The following is a 12584-nucleotide window of genomic DNA, read 5'->3' on the forward strand; positions in this document are numbered from 1 at the left end:
ATTATTTGTTTCAGATTGATTGTGTGAATCCGATAAATCCATCGGCTCTCAATTTATTTCTGAAATATTAATTCAATTTAATTGAATGTATATTAGATAGTAGTTCAACATCTTAACACTCGACCGAAAAGGCGCTTTGTATTTAAAGTCTTAATATAATTAATTTGAATAATTGTGTCAAATAAATAAAGATTTTTATAGAATTACATAGATTAATAATATTTTTTTAAAATCGACTAGTAATGTAAAATTTTCAGCTCCTAGTATGTATATGTAACAAAATACGTATTCTATTCGTACATTTCGGTATGATAGTTATATGAAATGATGCAAATAATAACAATCAAAGAGAGGATCCTTTTAAATCATCCAAAAAAGTTATGAAAACATTTTTAGCAAAACTGAAAATAAATGAATTCACTTTATATTTTATAATACGAGAATTATAAAGAACAAATCTTTGGTGCCTTTTATACCAGTATTTCCTTAAGCATTTGTATCATTAAATTTGAATCAAATATTAAATAATTATCTGAACTATTAGATTCGAGAATCCTTACAACGTTTATGCCGTCATTGGAAGCAATTACCTTAATGCAACTGATGCAATAGTATATCAAGCAAAAAACTTGATAGTACACGCTGGTTTCAATAATTTGCTACGTGTTCATGATATTGGTTTAATCCAAGTATCAAGCAATATCATATTTAACAAAAACGTCCAACCGATTGCTTTGTCAACTACCGATCGCAATTTTGATGATTATCCTCTCTTAGTCACTGGCTGGGGAGATCTTTGGGTAAATTTGAAAACATTATAAATTTTTTACTATTTTTCTTTTTCCAAATCGTTTCTTTAGTTGATGTAAAATGTTCAAAAAATAAATTTTTTTGAATAACGTTTTATAAAAAACATTAATATAACATTGTTAATTTATAACTAGTTCAGAATTAAGTGTATTTTAGACATATTTATTAAATATAAGCATTAAAGAGTCATAACTTACTTTAGAAATATTGGATCTTATATTCAGTCTTAAATAAAGAACAATTTATTTTAAAATATATGTATAAAAGAGAAGTTAAAAAGGTAATAATAAATATATGATAAGTTCTTTTCTAATAGGAAAAGAAATAATAAATAAATATAAAGTTATCTAAAATAATACTTACAAATGTAATTTGTATATATTTTGTAAACATTCTTTCTGTAAGGAACAAATGCATACTTGCATATTTATAGAATAAAAAAATTAATGAAGTTAACATATAAAACAATTTAAATAGTTTACATATAAAATATGAAAATAATAATCTATAGAAAAATTATGATATAAGGATATAAATTTAATAAAATAAAGTGTTAAATAAATTTACAACTTCTTTTAGTCAAGCGGTTTAGCTTTTAATCGCTTGCAAGAAATTATAGTAAGAGGATATTCCCATGAGTTATGCAACAGATGGGCATACGTCAAGGAGACTCATATATGTACTTTTACAACGGAGAATGAAGGATTTTGCCACGTAAGTAATTGTGAAATAAACAGATATCTGTTATAATATGACAAAAAAAAAACAAGTTTATCAAAAGAATAGCACAATTAATTGCTATCATTTTATCTATAAATTTATATCTAAAAGTGAAAATAGAAATGTTTACCGTTTGGATATCTGTCCTTAGAATTCAATAACTTTTATCAAATGTTATTATACGCTTTTCTTACAAAGTCAGAAAGTTTTAATATCATACGTTTTTGTCGATAAAAATTTAAAATATAATTTATAAAATTATTGCATTCCAAACAAATTATACATAAATAAAATTTTCTATTAAGCAATATTAAATAAATTGTTACGATAGGGAGACGCTGGTAGTCCACTCGTTGCTGATGGGGTTTTAGTTGGTCTTATGTCGTACAGTTATGGTCCGTGTGGTACAGGTACTCCTGACGTGTCTACCAGAATATCTTCCTATCGATCGTGGATTAAATACTACACAGGGATCTGATACTGTAATAGATCTACAATACATCAAATCGTCATTGCGAAATTTTTTACAATTACGACATTTATTATTTTAAAACACCAAGAATCAATGATTAGCAATTTCTGTTTAATAAATTATTATGTAAAGATATAACTATATAAAATATTTATTTACAAACAGATTTTATGCATTAAATTTAGATGAAAATTCAAGGAATTTTTTAATACATAAAATAATTTTTTCAACAATTTATATAAAATTGGATTTATCTCATAAAAATAAATCAAATTAAAACTATAATTATTTAATATTTAAAATTATATATGTAATTATGATTTATTTTAATTCATACAAAAAGCAGAAAATTATTTTTATATTTATTCAAATATAATACAATTTTAGTTTATAATCGTAACTTGCTATTATATGATTAATTATAATCTTTGCTATTATATGATTAATAAAACTCATTCTAAATTGTTCTGTCGTTATCTCTTTTCGAACACATAGCACCCTTCTCATAATATACATCCTTCTCATAATATACATCCTTGACGATAATATATATTCTATGAACATATATACATTTCTTTATTTCCAGTATAAATATAACGGCCTCTTTTATCTTCTCTGTTAGGTGGTATAGTCTAGTGATTACTTTTAGAATTATTTACTCATACATCAAATATGATAGAGAATACCATTATGGTCGAAGTTAGATGTTTCGAATAATACAATATATATTTTTTATTAAATCAATTTATTTCAGATATGATTGAGCGCCAATAACTTTAGGACATTTTTAACACAATCAGTCTGAAAAAAACACTAATAATCCCTAAGAAAAATTGTAAAGAATTTATTATTTATTTAATACTTTGCCGTTATATTATAAAACTAATATGTCTCATTTTATTGTCAATTCTCACAGACTATAAAAAAAATTTTCTTTTCTATCTGAAAAAGAGCTCAAAATTCATAAAGTAAAAGTGAAAATGTTTCAAAACTTTTATCCAAAAAGAATTATCTGATTTTATATCTTAAAAGCAAAAAAATGCAGGTTAATGTAAAATATTGTTTTACATGGATATTGTTCAACATATTCTCTTTCTTTTTAATGATTATTTTTTATAAATCTTTAATTATGTCTTTATTACATATTAATTATTTATTTATTATGTCTTTATTACGTATTAATTACTTATTTATTAAGTAGAAAAAAAATTATGATTAAACTGTCTATATTTTCAAATATTAATAAATCGGAAAAATAATCGTTAATATACAAAATGTTAATAATGATTTTTATTCGGAAAAACATTTCAGATGATCGTTCATATAAAAAAAAATTCAAGTAACTACTCCCGGAAAGAGAAAGTTCTTGAGTCAGAAATAGAACAGCAGAAAAATACATAATTTCATAACTTAGGAATTAAAAAAGAAATATTTTTTTAATTTTCTGTGTATGTATAATTTTATTAAAATTTTTTGTAAATAAACAGAAAATATTTCCAGAAATTTTGAATACTTTTTGAAAAAACGCAGGTTGCAAAATAGATTGCATATCTATTTTTATACGTATATATTAAACTAATTATATTAATATTAAAAAAGACGCAATATAAAACAATACATATAAAGATTTAAAGTTCAACACAATAGATACCTCATTATTTATCAAAGTTGAATTATTTATTATATGATCAAACGAATTGCTCGGCTTTGACTCATTCCTTAAGGAGGGTTTCACCTTTGCCAGCCGTAAAATTAGCTCAGTTTTATAAATTTTTTAAAGAAAATTTATTATATATGTATAAAATAATACAAGGTTTTGCATAAAATTATATTATGTTCGAACAGTAAAAAAAATATGTTTTAATTAGATGAATATGCATTTTAATGTCTCCAAATGGCGATCGAATTATTCTGCAATATCAGGGCCATATAATAATCCTTCCTCTTCTTTATATAATTTGTTTCCATCAATCTCTCCAATCGTCGAGCTGTTCTGGCTTCTCTTAATGATTCTGACGATTTGCTTTGCTCACGCGGACCCCATGCGGCCTTACGTATTTAAGCTCATAGCTCCGTTAATATTGCGAATTTAAAAAAATTCTTTCACAGGGATATTTTACACACATGTAAAAATCAAAATAAAGAAAAAAAAATTTTCGCCTGTAAAGGTGAAACCTCCCTTAAAGAGAAATAATTTATTAAGTCTCTGAAAATTGTTTTATAATTAGACAATTTTAAAGAAGCAAGCAAATAAATAAATTTCTACGAAAGTTTATTTTGTTTGTAAAGAGAAATAAATAATTAAAACAAATTAAAAATAATCTATATTTATAAAAGTAGAATTGTAAATGTTTGAGATTAATTAACTTTAAACAATTTTAATTTGGTGACATTTACTTACATTTGGAGTGTACATTTTGCTTTTTTTATAAACGCTTTTGCAGCTATTTCATACATTTTTTAAATATTTTTCGTATTTTACAATATACAATATTAAACTATAATTATGTCTACTACAATTAGATAAGAAATAGCTTCTCATAATATTGTACACCTTTAAATTTAATTTTGCACACACTGAAAAAAATAATTTTGCAATTATGTAGCGAAAAATTACATAGACACGAAAAATTAGTTAAATAAATAAATGACTAGTAAGCACTGCGATATTGAACATGTTTTGTGTCTAATCAATATACATAAATAACAGAGATAGCATTTATATTTGTCAAATTTATCAAGAAAGTTTGAGCCTGTAAAATTCAATCGGATAACTGTGATTGTTATGATTCATATTTAGCAGTGATTCATATTTAGTTATGATCCATTTTTCTTGCAAATATTCTTAGAATATTATATTATGATTTCCGCGCGTATGATACATAATTTTCTATTAAATACAAAAAATAACGATAATTCTAGCTGAAACAGCAAAATATTTTTTTGCATGCACAAAATATATTTTACTAGATATTATTCTAATATATAGTGAGGTCCAAAAGTTCTGGAACGACTAATTATCAGAAAGAATTGGTTTATTAAAAAAATGTTTCAGACAAAGTTGTAGGATTTAAAAAGATCTATTTACTGAGCTTATTAGTTTGACCTTGGATAGAGTCGTCAATCGATTTTTTTTTTAATGGAATGCCCTATTTTTTATTCCAGGATCTAAGCTGGTGTTGGGAGTTTTTCAAAAAAAGCGTATTACAATAAAGTTTATTTTCATTAAGTACTTTTTGAATTTATAAAACTCGAAAGTTACAGTACCGCTATCATTAATTTATTAGAAAATATTATCCAAGATGTCTGACTAATGATTAAAACCTCTTGAGTGTTGTTCAGAAGTGTTATCCATGTTCTGGATAACATTTGTTAAAATCAAAGCAATTGGAAGTTGTTATCCTTATTTTTATTTTTGCATAGAAAATTTATTTTTACGTAAAGAATTTATGAATTTACAGAAATTTTGAACACTTTTTCTATTAAGGTCAAATGGTTAATTTTAAATTAATGGAGATGATTTAACATTAAATTATTTTCTAAATGCAATGCGTCTAAAAAAGAGATATTAAAGATGTCAAAAAACGGCTACATATTATTTTGTAATGTTTTTACGTAAAATAATTTGAAAAATAATATATTCAAAAATTTAATAAGTTTATGCAATAGTATCTAGTTAATACGTCTGGAATCAACATATTTATATTATGTATTAATGTATAAAATATAATAATATAAAATATGTATTGTATATACAACATAAAGCAATTAATTCTTTCACAATTTTCAAATTATTTATGTAATCATAAAATAAATAGTGCTGATTCAAGAGAAACTACTTTAATAAAAAGTATTCATATCATCCTTGCCAACACCATTCTGCAAAGATATACACCTCTTTCATGATACACGAAGATAACGGATGAGTCGATACGTGCAAATTGATAATATTCATCGATGGTTATATAAACCGAAGATAACGCATTTCGTCAACCTCAGTAACTATCACTATGTTTTCTATCACGGATCTCATAATCACGTGTCTAATGTATCACACCGCTTATGGTACGTACATATATTTGTGAAAATTTTATCGAAAAATTTTGAAAAGATGTAAATTTTAACATATTATGAGCCTTAATACATCACAAATAATTCGAACATGTATTATAATAATATTAATAAGATTAATATCAGATGTTATATAACTTAATTCTGTCACGTAATTGTCTCATATAATCCAAATAAGTATTCATAATTACATTTTATATAAGCGAAAATATCATAACAAATTATTTAAAAATTAGTTTAGCGGATTATACATTTATTAAACGTAGTAATTTATTTGGCATTTATCATAATATTTTTAAAACGACTTATGTAGCGCAATCTTGTTACTTTTAAAATTTTATTAAAACATATTACTTACATACACCTGTAATTTATTTGTCATATTTTAAAACGAAACTTACATATATTATATAAAAAATAAATGTTAAAATAAAGAAAAAAGTTAATATAAGAAAACAAAATTTCTTTTAATAGAGTTCAAAATTTTTAATAAGATGTTATAAAGACAAAACTTTTTCAATCGACAGGTGTGGATACGCAAGTCGTAGGCGGCACAAATGCTTCAGCGGGGCAATATCCTTATCAAGTGTCATTGAGGCAAAATGGAAACCATTTTTGCGGTGGTGCCATTATCCACGAGAAATTTGTTATCACTGCGGCGCACTGCTTATCGGGGTATAGATGTTTTCCTTTCAATTTTAAAAAGCATTCAATTGTCTATTACTGTCTAATTCTTAATTGAATAATTATTATATTTTCTACATTTGTAATTTTATTAGTAAAGGAGCAAAAGCTATTTTTATTATTTAAAAGAGCAAATATAACGGACATTATGAAGAAACGAGAAAGAAAAATAGTAAAATTGAGTCGAAGTTTGCCTGTAAAGGAAACGTTTAAAATCGGTCTATTTTTATATTACTAAACCTACTGAACTCGAACATAAAACTTAAAAATTATTTAAAATCCAGGGTTTTCTGAAAACGCAGTTTTTCTACACAAACTTTCGTTTTGTAATAAATACCTACATTCTAATAATCAAATAGTAACTGTGACTAAAAAAAGTGTTCTTTTATTGATGAAGTTTTTAAGAGAAAGAGAAAAAGAGAAAAAGGAGAGAGAGAGAGAGAGAGAGAGAGAGATAGAGAGAGAGAAAGAGGAAGAGAGAAGTTTGAATTGGAATCAAATCGAATCAATGGATTTGATTCGATTCGTTTTCGAATCTGAAATGACAGTCCAGATGTTTGTAAACGAGAAAATAAGTTCATTTTCAACGTATTACTAAAACGTATTGTTTTTACATACATTTATGTCACATTATTAACTTTTCGATATACTTATACATTCAAAATGAGATTTTTCAACTTTTTAAGGTCTCTTTTTTAATTGATATCAATGTGTGAAAATTTTCAAATTCAATTCTTTTTCAAATAAAAATAAAAGGATTTGATTCAATTCAATTCGGCATAAAGATTTCAGATTCGGTTTGATTCAGATCTTATCAATGCTTGATTCGCATCTCTAAAAAGAGTGCTTTACAATTGCTTATTTTTATCAAAATTCAATAGTGTTTTACTTTTAAGCTTTGCAGACTTAAACTTATATTTTTTTCTTCTTTTGCATTTCTTACTTTTTTCTTGTTTGCTATAGCATCTTGCATGCACATTTTCTCTTAATCAAAGATATATAAATAGAAAGATAATATGAGGAAAGCATATAAAGATATGTAAGAATCAACAAATGTAAGAGAAAAAAAAATGCATTTAAAAGCGAACAAAGAAAAAAGTATGAAGTATGTGCGCGTGCGCACACACACACACATATTAATAAAAAGACATTTTTTTACTCACATTGTAGTTACTATTTGATTATTAGATCGCTTCTGTATCAAAAATAACTAGTTCTGATAAATTATCTAGAAGATAGAGAACTTTTATTTCTTGATATCAAGAAAACAATGAAACTGAAGAAAACAACAACGAGATGACATTTCTATAAATTATAGGAAGATAAAGATGATTACAAGTTAAGCATATATACAATTTATTTTATGATTATAGATACACTTACATTGTACATCATTATAGAATATATGTGTTGCAAAACAAAGCTTTTGTGTATAAAAAAATTGTATTTTCATAAAGTTTCTCAAATTTTGGATAATTTTAATTTCACATTTGAATACAGCAAACGTATAATAATATAAAGATAGACTGATTTCAAATGTTTACAGGCAAATTTTAGCTTTATTTTATTATCTTTCTTTAAAGAAGCATGTAATTTTCGATATCTAGAAATAAGCGATTTATATTGTTTATACGTAATTAAGATATCTCAGATATATTCAGATATACATTTTCAAATAAATTCATATTTTAAAAAATTATTCTTTTAATTTAGCTTTTGAATTAAATACATGCAAAGTGTTAAAAACATGCAAATTTTTACTGATTATTACAGAAAGTCGCCAGACAATATTTCCATCGACGTTGGAAGCATTTATCTTAATAATTCTGAAGCTAGATATTTGGCGCACAAACTAGAAATACACCCTAATTACAACGAAACGCTACACATAAACGATATTGCTTTAATTAATCTAGCAAGCAAAATTAGCTTTACTAATAACACTAAATTAATAAATTTAATATCTTACGATTGTAATTTCGAAGGTCTTGAGTTAAATGTTACTGGCTGGGGAAGGCTTCAGGTAAATATAAGAAATATATCTTATATTTCCTTTAAAATCATTTAAAATTATATTAAATATAAGGATCTTATACTTAAACTAGTGTAAACTTGTTGTACTTCAATTGTAATAGATATATTTGAAGTTTGATAAAAGCAAGATAGAAAATAGAATTAGTACAGTTTAATTCAGCGACAAAGAAAACAGGCCTACGAATCTACTTCTATTTAAAAACTAGGATATATATTTAATTAAAAATACTTATTTTTAGCCAGACGGTTTAATTTCGCAACAGCTTCAACAACTTGAAGTGTATGGATTTTCTCAAAAGGAGTGCACCGAAACGTACAGTAACTTCAGCGATAATCATATATGCACCCTTAATGCGTATAATCAAGGACTGTGCAATGTAAGTATTTGTATAATCATAAAATAAATTGTATATATGCTTAATTGTAATCCTTTATCTTCCTATAATTTATAAAAATGTCATCTCGTTGTTGTTTTTTTCAAATCAAGTTGATATCAAGAAATAAAAGTTCTCTATCTTCTAAATAATTTATCAGAACTAGTTATTTCTAATACAGAAGCGACCAATTGCTTTACAAAAACAGCTAAATGTGGCAATTATTTACGTCATACACTAATATTTAAACTTTAAGCAACAATATATACATAAAAACTGGCTAATATTATATTAAATACACTGTCTTTGTAGGGAGATTCCGGTAGTGCGCTTACTTACGAAGGCGACCTCGTTGGCATCGTGTCCTATGGTAGACAGCCATGCGCCAGTGGATATCCAGATGTGTTTACCAGAGTGTACTATTACGAAGAATGGATTCATAAAACTATTAATGCAGGCAGCAATCAACAACTGAATATCATTCTTGGATCTTTTATGACATATTTATGTATTTTATTTATGTAAATATGCATAAATGCACATATATTTTTATTTACGTAAATAGATACATATATTTTATTACATGTGCCTGTGATTAATCATCAATTTTAATGATTAATAAATATTGCATAAAGATAAAAATCAGTTCTTAAGAAAAAATTGTATTTTTACTTATGATATAAATTGTAATTTATAAAATTAGTCTTTTTTTATATGTAATATATGTGCGTGCGTGTGTAAAACATTTTCTGTCATTGTCATCAAGATTATGTTTGCCGAATGATCTGTTTAAATGTGCAACAAGCTCGATTGAGCGGTTGAAATATGACGGATTAGTGATAAACCAGCAAACAGACATGTCAAACACATAAAGGTTTGCAAAAATATCAGCATTCGTCATGCAAGAATACAACTTACAATTAGTAGTATCTGTAAAAAACACCCATTTTTTTGCTTCTATCAGAGCTGATCTATGCTTAACTTAATTTGTCGCATTGCTGTCAGATCTGCTTTGGCATTGGTTGTCTTTAATTTGACTTCAGAATATATTTTTCAGATTTAGGACCTTACGAAATTACAGTAAGTCCTAGTTTTACAATCAAATGGTTAGCTGGGATATATACAGAGCTAAGCATTTAAAATACTTTTATTTAAAACAAGTATTGCAGCAATTTTTTTTCACTAAATTACAAGTGTCTTTGAGTACTCATAGACAACCAAAATTTTAACACTCGGTGTTCCTTAAAAAATAAAACTTTCAATTTCAAGTTTTTGTCAGATTTGTACGATATCAAATTCATACAAGAAAAAGACAATAGATGCAAATAAGAGAACATACACATGACACATATTGTGCGTATTTTATAATGTAACAAAAACTTAGCAAAAATTTGTAAAAACCGCCCAAAAAAAATTATTAAAAATGCCAAGTATATTTTATAATACTTTAAAAAGCCAAGTATATTTTATAATACTTTGCAAAATCATTTTGTAAATAACATATTCAAAAAACGCAATGGAAAAAATTATAAATTATAAATAATATCTTGAAAAAGAATAATATTATCAATAATATTATAACCACTATTATTTAAACTACGTAATTTATTTATAAAAAAATCGTAAGATTTTCATTTTCGCATTTATAAAATTCGTTTTTAGCTGATTTTCTATAGAAACAAGCCACAAATAGTACCGAGTATATAAATCATGATCGAGTTTTTACTCTTTCAATTATCAGAATTATCTAAATAGATCATGTCCTTATCAATATTAATAAAATGCAACAGTTATAGTTTTCGAGAAATAAGTAGGTGGTCTCTATATGAGACCATTGAATGTCAGTATCGGCGTATATTTCCTCTACTTCCAGATACGAATAAATATACTTAAAATAATATTTTGGTTTCACTTTTTTCCATTGCTATTTTATTTAATTTTTTTCACTACGATTTTTGAGGATACCATATAAAATAATTACATATTAAAAATATATTTAGCGCTATTTTTCCCATTATTAATATCTTTTTCAGATAAATCGTGGGTTAGGTAAATGCGGTTATAGATAAATATTTCAGAATGTAATATTAAATAACATCTATGATAAATTAAAATTAGTCATTTATCCTTAATAAAAATTATGTTATATTTTAAAACCAATATAATCATAAAATAAATAATGCTGATTCAACAGAAACTATAGAAAAAGTTACTCATATCATCCTCGATAACATATTCTGCGAACGTATACGCTTTCTTATTTACACAAAAATAATATAGGGATCGGGGCACAAACTGATAATGTTAATCGACAGCTATATAAATCGAAAATAACGCCTTTTGCTCACCTCAGTAACTATCACTATAAGTTTGTTCTCGTTTCTGGTACTTTTTATAATCAGCACATTCGTTTCCTCTTTCTCGCCCGAATATATATTTATTTTATTTTAAGTGCAAAAATTTTTGAAGATTTCCAGCAATACGAAGGCCTCATGTTTTCTATCACCAGTGTTATAATCTCGTATCTAATATGTCACACCTATGGTAAGTCAAGAGTGTAAAGACAATGAGAGCCGACGCAGTTGTACGTGTGTAAAAATAATATATATGTCAATCACCAATTACAGACACGGTTTTGACCATAGGATTAGATTATCTTCAGTGTAATAATAAGTTATCGGAATCAAAATTGATGCGTTGTAAAACAATAAGGCAAATACTGTCAGTGAATCATTGTTAGACTGCTGTCCAAAATTAAAAACTTCATTATCGTCTGTTGTACTTAGCTGGATACCCAAACAAGAATTCAGTCATTTAACCAAAATCGATTTAATATATGAAATTTATGAACTTTTAATTATAGTCAAAGTATTAAAATTGATTGTATCAGTTGAATAAAGCTTACATTGTACTCAGCATAACGATGATTCATTATAACGCGATGTAATTATAACTAAGTCTTGAGAGCGTGTGAGAAAACGTTTCACATTACACAGTGTTTATAAGTATAAAAGTTAAACAAAAATACCAACGCAAAATCGACGATACAAATTTATAATTCACTGATAGCATTTGCCTTATTGTTTTACGCATCAATTTTGATTCCGATAACTTATTGTTACACTAAAGATGACCTAATCTATGATCGAATTCTATGATCGAAACGTTGTAATTAGTGATTGATATATATAGGGTGTTTTATTTTAAGTGATATGGTCAATAATTGATATCATTTAAAATGAAACATCCTGTATATTATTTTTGATTACACACGTACAACTGTGTCGGCTCTCATTGGTTTTATACTCCTTTATTGATTTAACATATGTTAATCTTTAAAGCTTTTTTTAATGTTAATTTTATTTACCTATGTATATTTGTGAAAATTTTATTGAAAAATTATATAAGATGTAAATTTT

The 12584-nt window shown here is 25.5% G+C and overlaps 3 protein-coding genes across 4 annotated transcripts in view; all 3 read left to right on the top strand.

Moving 5' to 3' along the window:
- LOC108756959 (transmembrane protease serine 11G-like) overlaps positions 1–2090 on the top strand; it is a 5856-nt gene extending 3766 nt beyond the window's left edge. Inside the window, 3 exon segments of the mRNA XM_018501165.1 lie at positions 545–800; positions 1390–1524; positions 1862–2090. Coding sequence (XP_018356667.1) covers positions 545–800; positions 1390–1524; positions 1862–2008 — 538 coding nt within the window. The 3' untranslated portion in view covers positions 2009–2090.
- Positions 2091–5973: 3883 nt separating this feature from the next.
- On the top strand, positions 5974–9707 carry LOC108757018 (chymotrypsin-2-like). The gene is made up of 5 exons (XM_018501258.1): positions 5974–6067; positions 6601–6748; positions 8531–8780; positions 9031–9168; positions 9478–9707. The coding sequence occupies exons 1-5, from the start codon at positions 6013–6015 to the stop codon at positions 9688–9690; spliced, it is 804 nt and encodes a 267-aa protein (XP_018356760.1). The 5' UTR covers positions 5974–6012; the 3' UTR covers positions 9691–9707.
- Positions 9708–11491: 1784 nt separating this feature from the next.
- LOC108756997 (chymotrypsin-2-like) overlaps positions 11492–12584 on the top strand; it is a 4597-nt gene continuing 3504 nt past the window's right edge. The window contains exon 1 of one of the 2 annotated variants that reach the window (XM_018501220.1): positions 11492–11709. In XM_018501220.1, the coding sequence (XP_018356722.1) occupies positions 11658–11709 (52 nt within the window). In that variant the 5' untranslated portion in view covers positions 11492–11657. The remainder of the gene's footprint in view (positions 11710–12584) is intronic. The other variant, XM_018501219.1, reaches the window with a different exon arrangement.

Source organism: Trachymyrmex septentrionalis, unplaced genomic scaffold (assembly GCF_001594115.1).
Source record: "Trachymyrmex septentrionalis isolate Tsep2-gDNA-1 unplaced genomic scaffold, Tsep1.0 scaffold131, whole genome shotgun sequence".
Classification (NCBI taxonomy): Eukaryota; Metazoa; Arthropoda; class Insecta; order Hymenoptera; family Formicidae; genus Trachymyrmex; species Trachymyrmex septentrionalis.

Coding starts and splice junctions, on each gene's coding strand:
- LOC108757018 (XM_018501258.1), top strand. CDS start 6,013: ATGTTTTCTATCACGGATCTCATAATCACGTGTCTAATGTATCACACC. Junction 6,068..6,600: donor AATGTATCACACCGCTTATG/GTACGTACATAT, acceptor TTCAATCGACAG/GTGTGGATACGCAAGTCGTA. Junction 6,749..8,530: donor GCGGCGCACTGCTTATCGGG/GTATAGATGTTT, acceptor TGATTATTACAG/AAAGTCGCCAGACAATATTT.